This window comes from Procambarus clarkii, chromosome 39, assembly GCF_040958095.1.
Source record: "Procambarus clarkii isolate CNS0578487 chromosome 39, FALCON_Pclarkii_2.0, whole genome shotgun sequence".
NCBI lineage: Eukaryota > Metazoa > Arthropoda > Malacostraca > Decapoda > Cambaridae > Procambarus > Procambarus clarkii.
In genome coordinates this window covers 14,144,723-14,167,849 of record NC_091188.1, presented here as the reverse complement: position 1 = coordinate 14,167,849, position 23,127 = coordinate 14,144,723, and the positions used below count along the sequence as shown (strand labels likewise).

Sequence of the window (23,127 nt, the reverse complement as noted above, 5' to 3'; positions counted from 1 at the left end):
AAGGGAAGAATGGAAGTAACTGCAAAGGGCCTATTGGCCCATATTTCTTGATGCTTCTATATTGGTGCGTAGTCTTGAAGTGGGTAGAATATAGTTGTGCATTAATTGGCTGTTAATTGCTGGTGTTGACTTCTTAATGTGTAGTGCCTCGCAGATATCAAGCCGCCTGCTATCGCTGTATCTATCGATGATTTCTGTGTTTTTTTTTGTTAAGACTTCTCTGGTGATGGTCTGGTTGTGGGAAGAGATTATATATTCCTTAACACTTTAGTGCGCGCGGCACTCCCTGAAAAAAAAAGCGGGTTGTGCGCGGCGTTCTGGGCGCTCAAGCGTAAACACAAAAAAGTTTATAATCTTTTCACGCTCCTAACATCAATTCTCGAGCTACGTTTTTCATTTTGGTATCAATGCGTTGGCAATAAAATTCTCTACAAGATCATATGCATAAAATGTCACCCAAGCATTTGCTATCCCACCACGAAGTAAATAAACACGAAGATGACTCGCCGTGACACCCAAACAGGAAGTAAATGTTCATACTCTTTCGTTTGTTGCCAGCCTCACAGTCATCCTACAGCGCTTATTTTGATATCACTGAACTCACAATAAAATTCCCCACCCAGACATATGCCTATCAATGTCTAATTATGTTCCGCACGAGTGTGGGAACTGGGCGAAGCGTTAGCCGTGATTTCAGCAGCGACGACACTGTTGTGATGCAGCGCTTTGAAAGTGTATACTTATTTCACTGTCATGACATTATTTCTCGAGCTACGTATTTCATTTTTATAGCAATGTGTTCGCAATAGAAAGTTCTATAAGAACATAGGTAGAATTGGCCAACAGAGCGTCAAATAAATTTGTGGCGAATAAAATCTTACGCGAATCTTACGCGTGTTTGTACCCGTGAGCGTAAAAAGTTTTTACTTTGCTCATGTTTTTTCAAGTTTATACTTGATTCACTCGGTTTTTTTTGTTTGTATAGTGTTCGGAATAAAATTCTCTACACAGACATATGTATATAAATGTAGAATCATGATCGCGGCCAACACAAGAGTGTGTGGAGTACGCGATTACCCTCGTTATGTCACCAATTCAATAGTCTCTCCTCTAAGTTACAATACATTGCCGTTTTCTCAAATAGGCACAGTGCCTATTAGAGAAAACAAAAATTTAATGGCAAACATATTCATACAAACCCCAAGTCGATCGAGTATTAAATATCCAATATAACACGGTCCGTAAATTTACGTCGTGATCCGACAAGCGGTTAAGCAAACCGCCCGTAAGTCCAAGTCGAAAATCCAGGAAAGTGTTAATGGAGCCCTGTTGCTTATGCATCGTTAATCGCCTGGAAAGAGATGTTGTTGTCTTGCCTATATACTGAGTTCTTTGAGGCTTACAGTCCACAGTGTCTCCAGCATCCTCGTAGTCGGTCTGTCCCGGTTCCTTCCCATTTCCACGGAGTGAACCGTCTTTGCTGCTCTCTTCCTGCGGCTTTGCAGGATGTTCGGCCACCTGACTGTTGACTTCCTCACATTGGTGTGGTGTCGGCGCCTCCCTCATAACACTTCGCCGTTTCCCGATTACAAGTTGCTTGCAGTAGGTGCCATCGGCTGGACAGGTCAAGATGGCGGGTTCCTATAGCTCTTTTCCCCCCCTTGTTCAGCTATTGCTCTGGGTCCTGGCATGCCTGAGGTCCCATTGAGGGGAGAGTGATCCTTTTGGTTCCTTGGTAGTTGGTTTAGCCTTGGTTTCTGTCTCTACTTTCTCAGTGTCTAGACTGGCATTTTTCTGTGACTGCCTCTATCAGAGGGTCTGCATGGTGACATACTTTGTTGGTTCGACCTCGTTCACACTACACATCTGGAATTTTTTGTGTGTGCTTATCGTCATCTCTGTGGTGATCAGGTGGTTGCTTTGATTTTGTCCCACCTGCGATCTTCTTTGAGGCATCAATATGAGGTATTGTGACACTCGTTTCGTTTCCTTTATCTTTGTCCCTGTCTTTCTGTTTCTGAGCAGGTTGTCCTCTCCTTTTTTGGTATGGCTTTTTCCTGATCAGCATTTTATTCTAAATACTATTGAATCATATCCTGCAGCAATTCGTGGAGCCATTGCAACTTATGTTCGGGATCAGTACTACTTCATCTCAGTTTTACAAGCTTACTTGTGTGTTATTTCACCTTCGCCCTGCTCATGCACTGCTTTAGCCTACTTGGTCCCTAAACCGTGTTCTTTCTTTCCTTTTGTTTGCTCGATTTACTGTGTCCTCTTAAGTCCATTATTGTTTCCTGAAGACTTTGTTTTTGGTTTCTCTTGCTTCTGGTTGTCAGGTGGGGGAACTTCATACTCTTCTCCAGTGCAAGGGCTTTTTCTCTTTTGTCCATAGTGGATGGTTTGTTTGCTTGCATCCAGCTCTCTCTTTTTTTGGCAAAGAACATGTCAGTTGGCTTCCAAAGGGGTCCTTTGGTCATTGATGTTTGGTTGGTCTGGCCGGGGGTGCATCGTGTGTTCTGTCCAGTAGTAGCTCTCTGCCACTGCTTTTGTGCCACAGTTTCTGCATCGATGGGGCCTATGTGGGTTGTTCCTGTTACCTTGGTACCTCGTCCAAGACTCTTCTCTTTCAGGTTATCCAGAGTGTCCTTAACCACTGTATTATACCTGCTATATCATGGGGAAAGGGGGGTGAGCCACCCAACATATGTTTGTTAGTACAGTACTGTATATCGTAAGATTCAAATCTTCCACTGGTACACGGGGCTTGCATCCTGTTTCTCAGGACTCCAATAAACAGATGCCATCTTGAAAAAGACAAATTGTATACATCCCTCCTGGTTGAGAGCATCAGTACTGCCAGAGCAATCAAGGCTGGCGCAAGCAGCTGTCACAGCACAGGTGAACAAGTCGGGGCCACAGCACCACTTAATAATCATGAGTAAAATAAGTAACTGCAATTCTTTTGTTATGATAGTGTCATAGATGATCTTGATTGTAATAAAAATTATGTACAAGGTTCAGTATTGGTGAAAACCATACAAATTATGATGATCACAGCCGGAGGCAGACAATCACAGCACATAGCCGAGGTTTGTGAATCTGCGCATCATGCAAAGTGACTTTATGTTCCTTTAGAAAATCACTGTGGAAAATGATTCATATTCATGATTTAGTGACAGGAATCTGATAATAATAATAGCAGTTTCATAGTAATAATAGTAATGTGCGAGGTATATTCCTGGGTACAGTATTTTGCTCTGTCGTCTACTTCAGTCAGCTGGTCATAGTGTGTCGCTCTCTACTGTGTTAAGATTTCATTACCACACACACCAGAATTACTTAGCGGTTCATTATACCATGTCTGCTACTGGTGGTAGCAGACATGAATATATTAATAAAAATGTTATAAAAGTCACCGCTCTCTGCACCTCTGTGAGGGGGAGGGGGCCAGGTTGTGATTTGTGGTCCCCGATAGGCTAATATGAACTCCGTGATTGATGGGACCAAGTAGTGTGGCACACTGTCAAAAATACTAGCTTCAGGGAGTCACTAGGGCTCTCTAAGAAATTGACATTTTATTACATTTAAAGCTGTTATTTTGTTTATAAAATTAAATTACTGTATTTAAAAGTAAAAAAACTATTTTTACAGATTTGATTAAATGCTATATTGTACATCTGATACAATCACTTGCTATAGCAAAACCACTAACACTAGAAAGGTGCAGCTAAAACATCATTTATTTCTTTAATTGGTTGTGAAATGTGTTATCATGTGTGTTATCTTGTAATATTTAGGCATGAAGCAGAGTTCTATGGAATAGCCCCACTGGTGAAGCGGTTAATGCTATGCCAGGATTTGCATCATTCATCGTGTGGGGACGTCCTCTTTTGTGGATATCTCTCGCCTCCAAGTAAGTTTCTGTGGGGGTGTGTTTAACCGATATGATAGGAATCCTTACTTATTAATTTTTGTTTTGTACTTACATTTTGCTAAATATAATTGTTAATAGTATATCCCACATACAGTACATAGTTTTTTTTTAGTTTGTGATGTATTACAGGCATTCCAATTCAAGAGCCTCCAACATCAGTGACAGAGTGCCGTGATGGTCAAAGCAGACCACCAAGCAGTGGCAATATCAATAGTAACAATAACAATAGTGCACCTGGAGGAGTAATACGTTTGCCTGAGGCAGCTGCAGTGGCAGCAGCTGCAGCAACAGCAGCAGCAACAGTAGCAGCAGCAGCCACAGCAGCAAGCACAGGAGTTCCAGGACCTGGTGGAGGGTCTGTAGCAGTCCCCAGACCCAGTCATTCACGCAATTCTTCTCTTGATATGCGTCACAATCCATCTCAGCTTGTTGGACAAGGTATGTACTACAGCCATTATGAAGCTTCAATATTTTCCAATTGAGTAGTTTATTTTTTTCAAGGCTGACTCCTGTAAGATGTCAGAGTAAAAGTGCATTATCATTTGACTTCAATATTTTAAATTTTACAGTATACTAATTACTGATTGAGAGCTTACCAAGCTTCAGTGTCATACCAAATTGCTACTTAAGGTAAGATTCCGCTGTGTTAAAGACAGGATCATTAACAACCAGGCAGATCAGCATTCTAGGCACTGGCATTGCAAGAATCTTTTGAAATGTCTCTTCAAGGTTATAAATGAAGGACTAGGGAGGCATGGGAAAAGATAAATCTAGCTTAGAATAACCATCAGAGGGAGATCTATGAAAACTCCAAGACATACCAAATCATGTTGACCAGACCACACACTAGAAATTGAAGGGACGACGACGTTTCGGTCCGTCCTGGACCATTCTCAAGTCGATTGTGATGAGGACAGGTAGGGACAGGCATTAAATAGGCAAGAGAGAGCTGAGGAGGAAAGTCAGGTGTAGGGGATAGTAGTAATGAGAACTGCAGCAGGCCTATTGGCCCATACGAGGCAGCTCCTATTATAACCACCGAAGGAGATAGTAATAGGAATAAGAAGAGGATAGCAAGGGAGCGTAGAAGACAATGAACAGAAAAAGGGAGAAGAGAGAAAGAAAGGGAAAGAGAAAGAAAGAAATGGAAGGGGGAAAGCTTATGTTAAGTCACGTTTGTTAGAAAGATTAGAGCATTTGAGTATATACTGTGAAAGGGAAGAGTCCACAGCAACAAAGCCAGGACTCAAGTTCATGTTGGGTACATTGTTAATAAGAGCCGATTCTACAAGACGGCGTCTGTGTAGAGTAGAGGCAGGAAAGATTATTTTGGAGGAAGACCAATCAATGGGATGATTAGAATCCCTCACATGGCAGAAGAGAGCATTGTTAGTGTCTGCAGACATAACACTTCTCTTGTGTTCTTTAAGTCTGTCATTCAGTGTACGGCCAGTTTCGCCAAAGTATTGGAGAGGACAAGATGAACAGGAAATAGAGTAGACACCAGCAGCATTAGAAGCAGGAGGAGCAGTGTGAACTAGATTGCTACGAAGTGTGTTAGTCGTCGTCGTCGTCCCTTCAATTTCTAGTGTGTGGTCTGGTCAACATACTTCAGCCACGTTATTGTGACTCATCGCCTGCATACCAAATCATCACTTGACATTATATGTGGGTGTTAAGCAAGACTTCGCACTTGTTAATTTGCCACCCTGGCAAAACCAGCTGCTCATCATTGGGTGGCAACACTAGCATATACTCAGGGTTCCTAAACCCTGATCATGTCTAATTATTCCAAACTGTGTGCATGTTCAGTTGACAGGCAGAGGCCCTCTACCAATGGATAACAGTGCCCACAATAGGAAAATACAAGCAAGGGCTTCACTGCCATTTAACTGTCTTTTAATATCTTCCCTGGGCACCAGTAAGGTGCACTATTCCATTCCCATGTCTAGATCATATAAATTGAAAGCAGCATTGTTTTGTTGGCTCTCACACCTGATTACAGGGTTGAGGGGCTTCATGCTCTCCTCCAGAGGTGGGGGATTCTGTTGCTGCTGCTCTGGTGGGCAGTGTGGTTGTCTGCAGCTCTTTTCTTTTCTGGCAAAGAATGAGTCAGCTGGCTTCTGGGGGGGTGCTCCTTTGGTGATTGATGCTCTGTGGGTCTGGCTGGGGAATACATCAGTTGTTGTGCTTGGTGGCAGTGCTACAATGTGCCACTGGCTCTGCTTCAGTGGGTAAGTTTTTGGTTTGTTTTGTTCTTGTGTTCCCCTAATCCAAGGCTCATTTTTCTCAGATTGACAGTAGTGTCATTACAGCTAGCTAGCCTGTGGGCTACCGCTGGGGCCCGTTGATGATCGGAGGTACACAACGTTGGCTTCTGTCTTTCCCTATGTGTCGTGGAGAGGACAGAAGTCTTCTCCTGACATTCGGGCTTGGGAATTTTGGTGGTTTAATAGGTCCATTAATTGTTTCATGTCTCTGATCTCTGTCAATCTTTTATGGTACTGGGCTGGGTTATCAGCCCTTGGTCTCTTCTTTGTCCTAGTTGCTGCTATTTCTCCTCCCTGATATGTCATTTGTTTACCCTACTTCTCTATGGATAGAGAAGCCACAAAGATTCAGGAGGTCATTAATCCTTTAACTGTGCAATGCGCCTGCAGGCCCACATCTGGGGTGCGCTATGCGCCTCTGGGTATTTGTATTTTTCATGTTCCATTCAAAACTCCCACGGCTACATGGGGTTCACATCAGCTTCCTCAGGGCTCTTGTAAACAGACACCATCTTTAAAAAAAATCGTGGTCAACATTCCCAGGTGTGAGAGCCTCAGTAGTGAGTGAGCAACCAAAGCCGGCACACACAGCATGAGCTCACAGCACTGCTATTCAGCTTGTGACCACAGCATTGCCTAATAATGTCAAAATGTATTATTTATCCATGACAGTATTACAGAAGAGCCTGAGTGTGATAATGACTGTGTACAATGTTCAAATATTAGTGATTCAATGCTGTTCACGATGTTCACAGCGCTAGCCACAGCACCACAGCATTATTTCGTTCATCCAGGAATCTTCAAACAACTTCTTAGGTTCCTTTACAAAATAAACTTTTGGTCAATTATGTATTTACAGGATTTAGAGACCAGTACTGTGATAACAGCAGGATTGTGGTAATAATAAGCACTGTGCATAGTATTGTGGGAGGAGTAATTGTGGTGAGGGAGCGAGGGAGAGAATCGAGGTAGCTTTACTGTGTGGCAGCAGCTACTCCTGTTGTGCTCATCATACTAGCTTAGTGGTTCGCTATGATGAACACATTTGTACATGAGTATATACAATATGTGTGTATATAGTGTAGTAACAGCAACAGGAGTATGTTGGGAGGAGCTATTTTCGTGAGGGAGGTGACGTAATCGTAGCATCGTCTGCTGGCTGCTGTGTGATTTCTCATGCAGTATATGGTGGCCACTGTAAAGTTTGTACACAATACCGGCTTACTTGCATAGTTCTGGTGAATAAAACATGTAGATAGGTATACCTAACATGTGTAAATAGTGTAATACAAACAATAACAGTATGGTGGGAGGAACAATGTTGGCGAGTAAGATGTTGGAGGAGTGAGGGTGTGGCAGCTGTCACTCGTGGAGTTTTGAGTGTGTTTATGGTGAATGTATGTAGTGTCTGATAGTGTATAGTGTGTAAATATACTGTATATATACATAAATTACCATAATACAATGGAAATATGTGCCAGATATGTGTACACATGTGACATGCACGTAACACAGTGTCTTCGGACAGTATGGATGTTCTACTGCCATAATATAGTGTACGTGTTCATTATACATAGGATTGGCACGTAAAAGCATATAAAAATGTATTTGGAACTGTGCGCAGAAAATGAACAAAAATATATTCGTGGCAACTCGCGCATCCTGCCCCGAGCGCCCTACCAGCCCCAGGGGCGTATGCCACGGGCGACCAGGAAATGATGATGTCACACACAAACTTACGTACCCCATAGCAGCTAAAGTACTTACAATTTCGACCTTCTGTTACTATATCCTTACTCAGGGAAGGGTTTTTAACACTTTAAATACAGAAAAAAAATTCCAGAGATTTTATTTCCTGCGCACTGGGGGGGTGTCATATTTGGAGGCCGCGCAGTTAAGGGATTAAGGGGCTCCTCCTTAAAATCCAGCATTAATTGTAATGAGATGCCTCTTCCTGGTTGAGCTGCAGTGGCTTCCTGACTCCTTTTCCTCCTACCATGCTCATTGTTGTGTTGTCCATCAGCTCCAGACTGACCATTGGAGCCGGCTGTAGGATGGACTTCTGGGTCAGGTGGTGGTGGCTATCAATACTAACAGATTTGATCTAGGTAAGAGAGAGAACTAATTATATCTTGTGAATTGTTTGCAGAGTTGTTTGGCAGATTTGGTCCTCATTTTCTATGAATTTTGCTTGTTCTCTGTAAAACTTTGCTGACTTTCTGAATGCTTTCCCAGTGAGGGGTCTCTGAAAGGCCAAACAGGACTCTTGTGACTGATGTGACCTAGTAGTGAGGAGCCATCTCAAGTGAGACAGCTTCAGAGTGCCACTGGTGCTCTACCAGAAAGAGGCATTTAATTACATTCAACTCTGGGTTTTTCGTGTGTTTATAATAGTAAGAGAGTTTGCTACCCTGTGTTATATACTGTATATCTATGTACTTCCTATGATTAACCACTGGACTGCGCCAACTGAGAAAACTCGGTTGGTGAGAAACTGCGCCAACCGCAGTTTCAACCGCCAACCAATTGAATGCGCCAACCAATTGAATTTTCCCATAAGAAAATTTTCCTGGCTGGGGAGCAAGGTACTGTGCAGCTGTCTGATATATGCAAAGTAACCAGTTCTGTTCCCCTAGAAACGTTGTGCTTTTGTGTGTGTGGTTGACCCTATGCTAGGTCCCCTTGCTTGCACACATCACAGGTTCAGCTTTTAGTTTGTTTGCCTGGTAGCTTTGGGATAACCCAGATAGCAGTACCTTGCAAGTCCTGGCTTGCTTGGAGACTTACCAGGGGAGGGTAGTCCTTTTGGCTCCTTGTTGGCTGGCCTAGCCCTGGTTTCAGGCGCTGCTTGCTCGGTGTCCGAACCCGAGGGTCTTCCCACAGCTCCGCCTCTTTCAGAAGATCGGGCCAGTCCCGTTACGTAGTTGGTTCGATCATCTCATGTCTTCATGTCGGGTCTTTCTGATGCGGGTCTATCACCACTTGTATGGTGAGCAGGTGGCATCATTGACAGTGTCCCACCTGCATGCTTCATCTCGGCGACAGTATGAAGTTTCCTGGTGGTCCTTCCATTATTTCTTGACCCTCCATAGGTTTTCTTTTGTTTTGGATCGGGTTGTCTTGTCCTTCCTTTCGTGGTTGTTTCAGAACCATCATCTTATGCTGAATACTGTCGCCTCGTATCGTGCTGGCACTGGCGCAGCCGCGTCATCTTGCGTTCGGGGTGGATGTTACTTCTGCTCTGTTCATTATAATGCTCGTGCATTATTTCACCTCTGGCCTGCTCATGCACTGCCCGAGCCATCATGGTTGTTGGACCGGGTACACTCTTTTTGTCTCTCCTTGGTTTGTTGGCATTGGCCTTTGGGCGTTAGGTTGGGGAGCTTCATGCTCTTCTCTGGCACAGAGGTTTCTGCTCTTTTGGTCCTAGTGGTAGGATTGTTCATTTGCAGCTGTTTCCCTCTTTTCTGGCGAAGAATGAGATTGCTGCTTTCCGGAGGGGTCCTTCGGTCGTTGATGCTTGATTCTGCCGGGGGTGTATAATGTGTTTGTCCGGTTGCGGCTCTTCGTCGTTACCTGCGCGCCACTGCCTCAATGGCCAGGGACGCACTTTGGGTTGACCCAGTTTCCCTTCTTCCCTGTTCCAGGGTTTGGGTCTCCCAGGTCATCTCGCAGGATTATTCGGTCCAGTCAGCCTGCGGTCTGTCCTCGTGCCCATGACGTTCATAAGTGTGCTGCATTGGCTGCCCTCTTTGGTAACATGTCTTTGAGGTCAAATAGGGTCTTGGCCGCTCGCTACCTAGTCATTGTTCCAGGCCCTAGTCGGGCATGTGTCACATTGGGCCGACGGTTGCAGCCAGTTGTCTCAACCTCGAGTTGAGGAGCGAGTGGTGACCACCTCCCGGGTAAGTCCCTCTTGTTTTATCTTTGGTTAAATAGCTCCGGGGAGTTGAAGGGACTTCCCCCAGAAAACCAGCGTTGAATGTAATGAAACACCCATTTCTGGGTGAGACCCGGCGGCTCCCCAGCAACCCTCCCTCCGGTCGGCAGAACTGTAGGTGTGGATAGCCAGCACGGGGATCTGGTGCACCACCTTCTCCCTCCCAGGGAGTGGCGGGAGCTGTGTAGATAGGAGTTTGGTGACAGTTGTGACATCATGCTCGTTAGCTCATTTTTTGTTTGGGGAGTTCTGTCCAACAGTTCAGCTTTCAGTAGTAATTTTTTATCCAGATAGGGGTTGTTTTGGGGTGCCCACCTTTCTGGGTGCCTGACCCAGTCGATGACAGACATAGGACATTGCTCCTTGTGTGTCTTGAGGGGGACCAGGTTCTTGCTCGTGGTTCCCTGTAGGCCTAAGAACTCTATTCGCTTTGACTGACGCCAGGGTCTAATACATTAATATCAGCCTGGATAGCTCCAGGGAGCCTCCAGGTCTCGCCCAGAAATTAACGTTTCATTACATTCAAAGATGAATTTTTTCTTGTGCACCATGGGGATGTCAGCATTTACCAGTTATGCTGTTTAAGGGTTAAATCTTAATCTCTCACACAAACATTTTGAACTACAAGACACAAAGCCATTCAATTGTCCCATATCACTTTTCATTAACACTTCTTATTTTTGGTCACTCTAGTTATACAATATTTATTCCATTTCCTTCTTCATTCTCACTTCCCTTCAGTTTTTCTCACACAACCAAGCACACCACACTTTCTTTCATTAAAATCTTTTGCCTCATTCAACATATCCTGCATTTGTTCCTATAATCTTCCACACAGCCATTGAAGCTTTCCTTTGCTTTCATGTGTTAGCCTCACATCAGAGGCCCATTTGACCTTTTAAGGGTAAGACTATGAAAAGATTGGTCCCCAGCCCAGTCTCTCCTGGAAGGTCTGATTGCACCACATACTGGTGGTGGTGGGAGGCATCATATCCCTATGCCATTTAGTATCTCGCATACAAAATTAATTAACTAACATGTCACATCTGTCTCCAGGTCTTCATAATGGTGTGTATCCTGGCCACATGTCCCGTAGCTCAAGTGATCTTCGCAGCCATGCAGCCAGATCACACTCCAGAACGCCCTCCATGGATCTCAGGCATTCGCGGAATTCTTCTGCTGATCTCAATAAATTCTTCAAGAATGAAATAAATGTTTTGAATAATGCCGGACCTCCAGGTAACTCGTCAAACATTCATAATTTATACCTTCATTTTTGGTATAAAAATTTCAAGGAATTGTTATTTCTAGATCTGTTTGATATGTTGTATCTATAAAAAAAAGCTCAGCATTTTATGTAAGAAAACAGGTTTATATATTTTTTTATTTTTTTATTTATTTACAGTATTTATATATCTATTTACCTACTTACATATTTACTGTTCTTATTTACTTACTTAATTGCTTGCTTGCTTACCTACCTTCTTCCTTACCTACTTGCTTACCTATTTACTTACCTACTTACCTACGTACTTAAAGAAAGTACATTGGGTTATGAGAGTACTGTACATACACAGGCGATGAGTCACAATAACGTGGCTGAAGTATGTTGACCAGTTCTCAATCGACTTGAGAATGGTTCAGGACGGACCGAAACGTCGTTGTCCCTTCAACTTCTAGTGTGTGGTCTGGTCAACTACTGTACATACAGTACATTGATGATTGTTACATTCTTGCATAGCATTTTGAGCAAGACCTTAAGCTAACAATAAATGTAATAATAGGTACATTGTAACAGAATTTTTATAAATTGATACAATAGATTATACTGATGAAATTTTTTATCTTAAGTACTAAATTGGGTGAGTGTGAAGCGCAGGATACAATGTGAGTTAGTAGCCCAAGGTGGGAAGTTATGAGGATGAAATTAAGTACTTTTTGGTTCTGTTGTTTAACCACTTAACTGCGTCAATCGAGTATTCTCGGTCGGCGGGAAACTGCGCCAACCGAGAAAACTTTTTTATTTTTCGGTACCAATTCTAAATGTGTTAGAGGTTGGTTGTGTACGAAATGGACTCTTAGGACCTCCAGTGAGAGGCAGCCATCTTGGAAAAAAATCCCAGAATGCCCTAGGGCTGCTGGCTGGGTTAGTACTGAATGAGCAACCATGGGTGGCGCAAGCGCGCCTGGCTCCCAAACACCTGTCCGAAGCGGTGTTGAAAGATAACGCTCTGTCGGTGAAATTCAAACCTTATTGTATGAAGAACATAAGGGTCATAATATTGGTGAAGCTAGGCGCAATAAGGACCTAACACAAAGGTCGGATGCAAGTGATACAGCACCTATGAGGACGATACAGCGAGCGTATCCAGTTGTAGCTCTGAGCGTCACCCTTGCAATCCTATGCTATCTCCAATTTATTTAGATGATACATAGATGATGCATCTGATACAAGTAGCATAGATGAACAGTGTTAGCGGCTTCCATGTTAGTGTTTTCCATAGATATTTTCAAGAATACCTGAATCTCTTCCTGACTGATGAACACTCTTTGAGGCTAGCTGAATCTCTTCCTGTGTGGGACCATACAAAGCGATCTTTTCAAGACTACCATACAAATTGATCTTTACCTATAATCTTTTCAACACTACCTTATGCTTTACAAGCTTGGCTACATATAACCTACAAGTACTAAAGCCAAGGGTGTACGTGAGTGTGTTATTTGCAAACACACAGAATGAAGAAACAGGAAGCAAAAATTTATCTGTACCTGGTGCACTGAGAGCGAAGTCGCGCTGTGTTCCATGGACTACTTCGTTGATTATTACTCACTTCCGAAGTACTGAGTATGTAATACAGTGTGTTACTGTGTAAATAGTGTGTGAAACTGTACATATTGTAATTTTAGTAAATTTTTAACAGGTAATATTGCGACAATAAACATTTATTGTGGACACATTACTGACACATGTATCACAGTTCCAAGGAACATTATGAACGTTCTACTGTATACATATTGTAAAGGCCACAAATATGCATCATATACGATAAAAAAAACAAATAAAACTGCATTGGAAATACATAAAACAAATAATTGAAAATATATTTGTGGCAACACCCGGTGCTTGAATGGCCCGCGCGACCATGTTTGGGCGAGTCATGCACGGGTGACCAGGCCCTGATGACGTCACAGCGCACCTTATCCACATCCCCACAGCCAAAGTAAGTGGAATTTGGTATTTATTTTTACATAGACATGTTCAGGGAAGGGAATTTATCATTTTATGAAGAAAAAAGAATTTTTGGGGAACACTTTATTTCATGCGCACCGGGGGAATTTCACAATAAACTCGGTGCAGCACGGTGGTTAATAAGACATAGGTTGGATAATTTTTTTATTCATCAGGGATTGGGTTCCATAGAATGGATGCTTTTATTTGCATGGCGTGTTTACACAGGTTTACGTTGGATCTAGGAATATAAAAAAGATATTTATTTCTGGTGTGATGCTCATGAGTTCCATTACCTCTACCAAGGAAGAGTTTTAAATTGGGATTAGGATCTAGGAATGAAGTTTTGTTAGTGTAAGTAGCACAAGAGAGTGTGTGTATGTTTAGCATGTTAGGGATTTAAACAGAGTGGCTGTGTGTTGTCTGAAGGCAGAGTTTGTTATAGATCTGATAGATTTTTGCTTTGTGACGGTAGACTTGAGGTAGTTTGCAGTCGTTGATTCCTGTGCACAGATACCATATGTTAGATAGGGATAAATAAGTGAGTAGTATAGTATAAGAAGAGCTATCTTGCTAAATGCACGTTTTTCAAATGGGTCACATCAGACACGGAAGATTTGTTTGTCCTACTGTTAGCTAGAGCCAAAACCTGGTCCCCTCAAAAAGAGGTGCAGAGAGTAAATGACATTTCACCACCCCCACTGGGAAAGCATCCAGAAACCTTACCTACAATTGGCAGGTTAACAAAGACCAAATCCTCAAAATATCAAACAACTCAGCGGACGATTTACAAGGAACAAGAGAAATATTTAAAATTAGCATGAAACTTGTAGTACTGACTACAGTACTCTCTCTTACCCAGCCTCTATGGGAAGAAGCTCTTGCCATATAAGCAAGACATCTGGATAAGTAGAAATTCTTACTGCAAGTGTCCAAAAATGTACATACAGTACTGTATTTACAATTAGTTGTACCACCACCACCATCATAATTTGTATTTCCTCATACACGATACATGGTTAGAGGATTTTCACATACAAATTCAGTTCTATACTAACACTATTGAAAGAATTTAGTGACAAAATTTCAGCTTACCTTGATGGAGTTTGTCTGCTTAATTATTAAAGAGCTTCAGAATGATCATTTATCTCAACAAATATGGGTTGAGATGGAGAAGGAAAGACAGGTGCTCAAGGACTACATTAAGGAAGAAATCAGGAAGACAAGGAAATAGTGGGAAGACACATGTACAAGACTTGACAAGACAGAATGAGGAAGGCATAAGAAATATAACATAGATGGGGAGATCGGATTAGTGGGAAATGGATTAACAAGTGGGGAAGAGACAGCCAGCAAATGTGTAGGAGACAACAAGGATAGAATACAGAAATTGGAAGAGCAACTTCAGAAAATTGCTCTATTATGGGGCAATGTAGGCAATATTACTAGAAATGACAGTCAAGGAAAGGATACATACTCAGTAAGGACTGCAACATTGAGAGGTAAGAACCAGCATTTAAGTGTTGCAGAGGAGGCTGTCAAATATAATCCATGGATTACTTGAAGCAAATGCAACATTAAAGCAGGAAAGAATACATATTGAAAAGTTTGAAATAGGCGAGTGATTAGGAAATAGTGATGCCGAGATGGCAGGAAACGAGATTGAGCTAAACCACCAAATTGGGGCTTATAATGGGGCCAGAAATAGTCCTGGTCTAGTGCAATTCTCCAATGAGGAGGCAGTGGACTACATATTGAAGCACAAACATTTACTAAAGGGCAGTGAAGGTTATTACAATGTGTTTATTGACAAATACATGACCAAGGAGGAGCAACAAGAGCTGAGGGCAAAGAGACCTGCATGTGGCAACAGATGCCTCCATGATCTGACCCATCCTTGTCCCAGCACTTCTTTTCCCAACCCCCATACTCCCTAAATCAGCCCTCCCATCCCTCCATCTCCCTTCTAACCCCAACAACTCCTTTACCCCTTCTGCACTCTATCACCTCTCATCTTTTAGTCCCTTTCCTCTCCTGTCCCTATGACCCCATAATACTTCATCTCCCCATGACCTCACCCTTCACTGCCCCTATCCTCCCTTCCACCCACAAACTCCTTGCACCCCTTCCCCTCTGCACCTTGGCTCCCGTATGACTATGCCACCGTGTGACCCCCCACCAGCCTCTCTCCTCCCTTTACCTCTTCACTGCCCATAACTACTGGACTGCGCCAACGGAGAAAACTCGGTCAGTGGGAAACTGCACCAACCGAGAAAACTCTCTTTGATTTTTTCATACCCATTCAAAATGTGTTCGCGGTTGGTTGTGTACGAAATGGACTCTTAGGACTTCCAGTGAGGGGCAGCCATCTTGGAAAAAATTCCCAGAATGCCCTAGGGCTACTAGCTGAATTAATACCAAGTGAGCACCCATGGGTGGCGCATGCACCTCTGGCTCCCAAACACCTATCCGACGCGTTGTTAAAAGGTCGCGCTCTGTCGGTGAAATTCAAACCTTATTGTTTGAAGAATAAAAGGGTCATGATATTTGTGAAGCTAGGTGCAATATGGACCTAACACAAAGGTCAGATGCAAGTGATGCAGCACCTATGAGGACGATACAGCGAGTGTATCCAGTTGTAGCTCTGAGCACCACTTTTACCCACCTATGCCATCTCCAATTTATATACATGATACATAGATGAATCGTTTTCTGCGTTCAGTGATGATGCATCTGATACAAGTAGCATAGGTGAACAGTGTTAGCGGCTTCCATGATGGTGTTTTCCATAGATATTTTCAACAATAGCTGAATCTCTTTCAGACTGACTAACACTCTTTGAGGGTCACTGAATCTCTTCCTGTGTGGGACCTTACAAAGCGATCTTTTCAAGACTACCTTACAAATTCATCTTTTCCTATAATCTTTTCAATACTACCTTATGCTTTACAAGCTTGGCTACATACCACCTACAAGTACTAAAGCAAAGGGTGTACATGAGTGCGTTATTTGTAAGCACAGAGAACGAAGAAACAGGAAGCGAAAATTTATCTGTTCCTGGTGCAACGAGAGTGAAGTCGCGCTGTGTTCCATGGACTACTTCATTGATTATTACTCACTTTCGAAGTACTGAGTGTGTAATACAGTGTGTTACTGTGTAAATAGTGTATGAAACTGTACATATTGTAATTTTAGTGAATTTTTAACAAGTAATATTGCAACAATAAACATTTATTGTGGACACATTACTGACATATGTATCACAGTTCCATGGAACATTATAAACATTCTACTGTATACATATTGTAAAGGACACAAATATGCATCATATACGATAAAAAAACAAATAAAACCACATTGGAAATACATAGAACAAATAATTGAAAATATGTTTGTGGCAACTCCCGGTGCCTAAATGGCCAGCAAGACCGTGTCTGGGAGCTTCACACACGGGTGACCAGGCCCTGATGACGTCACAGCGCACCTTGTCCACATCCCCACAGCCAAAGTAAGTGGAATTTGGTATTTATTTTTACATAGACATGTTCAGGGAAGGGAATTTATCATTTTACAAATGAAAAATAATTTGGGGGAACACTTGATTTCATGCGCACAGGGAAAATTTCACAATAAACTCAGTGCATCACAGTGGTTAAAATCCTTCCTGTTGTCCCACTCCCATCCTTCCTTCTACCCTCAAACCCAACCCTGCCCAACGCACATCCCTGATTCTTGAAACCTCTTTTTCCCTCATACCCAGATGCTCCATACTTCCCTATGCCCTTCACACCCCATGCTCCATACTCCTCTCTGCCCCTCACACCCCATGCTCCATACGCCTCTCTGCCCCTCACACCCCATGCTCCAAACTCCTCTCTGCCTCTCACACCCCATGCTCCATACTCCTCTCTGTCCCTCACATCCCTCTTCCTCTCAGCCTCTATCTATCTCTCAGCCCCCTTGTGCCTCTCAGACCCACTATGCCCTTTTGACATAGACCCATCCTGGTTGCCAAGACCCCTGTGTCTCAGAGCCCCTCAGCCTCTAATCCTTATTACAAGGCATTTCCTGCCTCAACCACTTATTGGAGATAGGACTGCATACATCTTTCACTTGCAGCACACACTAAGGAAAGTAAATGAACAGAGATTTATGAACTCTGGTAAAAAGAGTTTCCAAAAAAGTCTAAAGGTATTGTACACCAATGCTAATGTGGTATCCAGTAAAGGAGAGAAAATAAAAGAAAGGGTTAATGAAACAGATACTGACATAATTTCAATAGTGGAAACTAAAATGATGTGACCTCTCATACAATTATTCCAGGGGACTATCAGTTGATGAGGAAAGAAAGGACACAGAGACAAGGAGGGGAGAGTTGGACTAGACGTTGTCTAGTCCAACTCCTAATAAAGCGGATATGGAAGTTTAACCCTTGCACTGCTCACCTATTTTCGGTAAAAACGTCTTGGTGCAATTGTCAAGGACATATTTTTGTTATTTTTACAAATGCTCAGGTAAATTTAATGTCAAAATGTTTGCAAAGTCAACTATTTCCATTTCAAAACACAAATAGTAATGAAAACATTAAAAAACATTAAAATATAGTCAAATTAAAAAACAAAAAGCACAACTCTGAGCGCCTAAAGGTGCTTTGCGCAGTGCAGTGGTTAAGGAACTAGGAAATCAGGACACTAATGGAAACACAAGCTCCTTACTTAGGACTGACAGCAGATGGGAAGGGGGATTGTGATCATGATAATCTACGATTCCCAACCAAATAGTAGAAGGCCCAGACAGGAATATGATGAAAACAAGGTACTGTATATATAAATGAACTGCAGAGGACAGCAACAGCAGCTTAAAGAATGAGAGTGAAACGGCTGGTCATGGGGGACCTAAATCATGGAGAGATCGATTGGGAATCAAGGACTCCCCATGGTGGGAAAGGAATGTTGTGAGCAAAATTAGTGATAGTATACAGGAATTTCCTAACCCAACATATGAAGGAAGATACAAGGTAAAGAGAAGGGGATATACCATGCCTATTAGACCTGATTTTAACCCAGAATGAGGAAGACATCGAGAATTTGGAACATGGCAAGGAGCCAGTGATCATTGTGTTCTGGTCTTTGACTACATGATCGAACTTAAAATTGTGACTATGGCCTAAAAGGATTGAGAAAGGAGAGTTGACTATAGGAAAGTGGATTACAGGAGGATAAAGGAATATCTGGAAGATGTACAGTAGGAGGAAGAACTTGGAGGAAAAACTTGAGTTCCAAATTATTTTTCTCCTCAGTCTGTAATTTACTTCAGGGAGCTATAAGGGGCCTTCCCTAGAAACCCAGCATTGTATGTAATGAAAGACCAATTTCTGGGTGGTTCCCTGTGGCTCTTTGATCCCCCTCCCTCCCAGGTTGTTAGGTGGATGCCTACATCTGTTGTAGAACTGGGGCTTAGGTGCTGACTGGCAGTGAGCTACTGCCCCCCCTTTCCCCAAACAAGTGGAGAAAGTGGGGTGAATGAGCTTTTGCTAGTTCCAAGAGCATTCAGTCGTTCGTTTACATAGTTGGGGGAGTTCTTTAGGTGGGTTTTGAGGCATCGGTCTCTCTGGAAGCCAGCAGTGGTTTGTTTTGATTCACTGACTTTCTGATTTAATTCCTGGAGAAGTGGCTAAAATAGATGTCATTACTCCCTGTACCTCTTAGTGAGCCAGATTTTGACACTGGTCTCTGGTAAGCTTATTGAGCTCCATGGCTGTTGCAACCTAGCAGATGGTACCCTCTCAGCATATAGTAGCTACAGGGAGCCATCAGAGCTTACCCAAAAGTTGGCATTTCATTACACTCAACACTGGTTTTCTGTGGCGAGCCCCTTTGGCTCCCCTGGAGCTATAGGACTGATATGCGCTATATTACTCTGGGGCTCCAGTCAATGGAGTTCTGCCTACCGGGGACCAGGGCCAGAACCTGGCCCCCCTTAGAGAGGCACAGGGAGCAATAGCCTAAGGAGACCCCCCTTGTATTTGGGGGTATTCCTTATCTGCCATCAACCGGGGTTTGGCACCCAGAAAGGTAGGCATCTCAAAACAGACCCCACATGGTAGAAAATGCAAAAAACCCAGACCAAACAGAGAAATAGAACTCCACAAAAGAAAAACAAAAGAAAACAGGCAAACAAGCAATCGTCATTCACCACCGCCTCACCGCTTGTCTGCGCAGCCCTCTCCTTCTTGGGAGGAGGAGGGGAGCCCTGGACCCATGCGCCATCTTCACATCTCAGTTCGTGTCTAAAAGTGCTCTGGGATTGTTGTCGATTCTTGTTGGATTTTGTGCACTTGTGGTGTTTCCTGCTGTTTGTGTCACAGTGGCCAGGAGTATTATAGTGTACTAAGGGCTGCATGTGCATGGGGCTACCTTCCCTAAGTGCCCTGTGAGAACTACTCATGAAGTGTCTTGACGGTCTTTTCACCATTTCCTCTCTCTTCGTTGGCTGACTTCTATTTCTGTTTGGGTTGCCTTGTCCTTTCTTTCTTGGCTCTTTCAGGACTGATATCTTATGCTGAATACTGTCGCCTCGTATTGTTCGGCACTGGTGTCGCTGCTCCAGCTTAAGTTCAGGGTGGATGTCATTTCTGCCCCGTTTCGTAAGCTTTCTTATACTTTGTTTCACCTTCAGCCTGTTCATGCACCGCCTGAGTCGTCCTGGTCCTTGGACAGGGGTGCTCTCCTATCTTTTCTCTCCTCGGTTTGTGGTGGTCCTCTTCAGTTCAAGATTGTTTTTCCGAGGCTCTATTTCTGTTGGCATTGGCCTCTGGGGGTCGAGTCGGGGAGCTGCATGTTCTCCTCTGGTGCAAGGGGTTTCTGCTCTTTTGATCCTGGTGGTAGGTTTGTTCAGTTGCAGCCTTCTTCTTTTCTAGCAAAGAATTAGACGGCTGCTTTCAAGAGGGGTCCTTGGGTCATTGATGCTTGGTTGGTCTGGCTAGGGGTGCATCATGTGTTGTTTCTGGTTGCGACTTTCCATCGTTATCTGAGCGGTTCAGCAGTTTCCCTCCTTCCCTGTTCCTGGATTCGGGTCTCCCAGGTCGTCTGCAAGGTTATTCAGTCTAGCCAGCCTGAAGTCTATCCTCGTGCCCATGACATTAGGAAGTTGCTGCATTGGCTGCCATGTTTGGCAACAGGTCTTGGGCTGATATTCAGGCACGGGGATTTTAAAGGTCGAACAGGGTCCTGGCCGCCCGTTATTTGGTTAATATTCCTGCTCCTGGGCGTTCCTGTGTTGCTTTGGGTTGCAGGTTGCACCCAGTTGTCTCAACTTTGGGACGAGAAGTTTGTGACGGCTGCCTCCCAGTTATGTCCCTCTTTCCCTAATCTTTGGTTATGTAGCTCCAGAAAACCACCATTGAATGTAATGAAAAGCCATTTTCTGCATGAGACCCGGAGGCTCCCTGGCAACCCTCCCTCCCTCCCTCCCTCCGGTCGGCGATTTTTGCGATGTTTGATGCTTAGCTTACGAACTGGAGTGCTGGGTATCTGGCGCAGGGAGGGGAGGGGAGGGCTGTGCAGACGAGTGGCGTGGTAGTGGAGTCTGACGTTTGCTTGTTTCCTTGTGATTGGAGGGAGTTCTACCTCTCTGTTCAGTTTTTCTTTGTACTTTTCTTACCATGTGGGGTTTTTGTTATGCCTACCTTCCTGGGTGTCTATCCCCAGTCGATGGCAGATAAGGAAAACCCCCCAACCACGGGGGTTTTCCAGGGCCATTACTCCCTGCAACCTCTCTGAGGGGGACCAGGTTCTGGCTCATGGTCCCCGGTAGGTCAAACTCCATAGACTAATGTTCCGGTCTAATATATAACACATTAGCCCGATAGCTCCAGGGAGCCTCCAGGGCTCACCCAGAAAATGGAGTTTCATTACATTCAACACTGGTTTCTTACTTATCTTTGGTTATGTAGCTCTAGGGAGCCGAAGGGGCTCCCCACAGAAAACCGACATTGAATGTTATGAAACGCCATTTTCTGAGTGAGCCTGGAGGCTGCCTGACAAACCAGTCAGCGGTTTTGTTTTTGATGCTCAGCCTCCAAACTGAGGTGTGTGGAGCCAGCGCTTGGGTCCGGGGCTTCCCCCCTCCCTCTCCCAGGGAAGCGGAGGGCTGCGGGGACAAGTGGCGCAGTGGCGGTGAATGATGATTGCCTTTTTCCTTTTTCTTTTGCTTTTCTTTTGGGGGAGTTCTATTTCTCTGTTCAGTCTTGGGTTTTTGCATTTTCTACCATGTGGGGTTTGTTTTGAGATGCCTACCTTTCTGGGTGCCTAACCCTAGTTGATGGCAGACAAGGAATACCCCCAAATACAAGGGGGTGGAGGGTCTCATTAGGTCATTGCTCCCTGTGCCTCTCTGATTGGGCCATGTTCTGACTCTGGTTCCCGGTAGGCAGAACTCCATTGACTGAAGCCCCAGACTAATATAGCGCACTAATATGTGCTGCCTTATAGCGCATGTTAGTCCATCCGACCATATTGGACGGACCGAAACGTCGTCATTTCCTCATCTTCTGGTGTGTGGTTTAGTCTTCATATCTTTAACCATGTTATTGTGACTCATTGTCTGCATTATTTACACATTTTCCTTTTTCAATAATTATATATTCCCACAAATGTTCTAACAGGTTTTATTTATTTTATCTAGGGTCAAGCTGGGTAGATCCCTTACGGGTTCGGATGGTCAAGGCTCATCACAATTGGATTTTGGTTGCTTATGCACATTTTGTCACCTGTTACAGGTAGGAACTATATTTTTAGGTGTTCAGTGTCCAAGCCCTGTAACATCTTCCTTCACAATACAGTATTTGTTCTGCTTATTTTAATTATAGCATGTGTGTAGTAAAATACATAAATGTGAAAGACCATATTAAAAAACATTGTATTAAATTTTGCAATCTACTTCTATTCTCATTTGCATTTGACCTTATAGACCATGTGTACAAATTAAGAAACTGAGTTTAATAAATATGGCTTCATATCAAAAGATGAACAATTACGACCATGATGAGAAAAACTATTATTACTTACAGTGGATCTGCTCAAGCACATCTGAAGTCAATAAGACAAAGAATAATGGGTTAAGAATATGGGTTGCTAAGTTAAAACAAGGCAGTAATGTGTATGTGAAAAATAAAATAAAATATGGGTGTTGAGAAATGTATGTGGGTGGAAATGGCATGAATGTCTGTACAGGTATGTTGTTGCACTTCTCTGTTAAGCTCTTTCTTTCCTTACAGGTAAATTAGGCCTGGACTCCACCAAGTCATCTTAGAAAACTCATTAATTTATTGTCTACGTGTAAATATATTTAATACTTTACCAGATAGGTTCAGTAAGACACATCTTGAAAGAATAAGTATAATAAAAAAAAGCAATTGCTGACGGGAAGCTTCAAGTTCCAATTAGTCAATAAGCTTCATGACTAACGAACCCCCGACGGCACTTATGGTGCAATTTAGGTAGTTTTTAATCAAATTCTGGTGCTGCATAAACCAATCCTTATAGATGATCATTGGTGAGATGGTTGCAATACCATGCTTGCTTGGGACAAGGGGGCAGGGGTGATCTTAGGAGGCATGGGTTCGAATCCTAGCCGGGTCAATAATTTTTTAGTGATTTGTGGCTCGGGCATTTAATGCAGCATTTGTGTCACAATTGTAGGCTCAGTGCAGCCTATGCATGTACCAAAATTTGATAAATTCCTAAATTGCACC

General features: G+C 43.3%; 1 protein-coding gene across 1 annotated transcript in view; it reads left to right on the top strand.

The window, feature by feature from the left end:
* The window catches only part of LOC123760413 (SH3KBP1-binding protein 1), a 120,774-nt gene that overhangs the window by 11,041 nt on the left and 86,606 nt on the right, over positions 1 to 23,127 (top strand). The window contains 4 exon segments of the mRNA XM_045746097.2: positions 3,798 to 3,913; positions 4,064 to 4,372; positions 11,201 to 11,383; positions 22,059 to 22,152. Coding sequence (XP_045602053.1) covers positions 3,798 to 3,913; positions 4,064 to 4,372; positions 11,201 to 11,383; positions 22,059 to 22,152 — 702 coding nt within the window.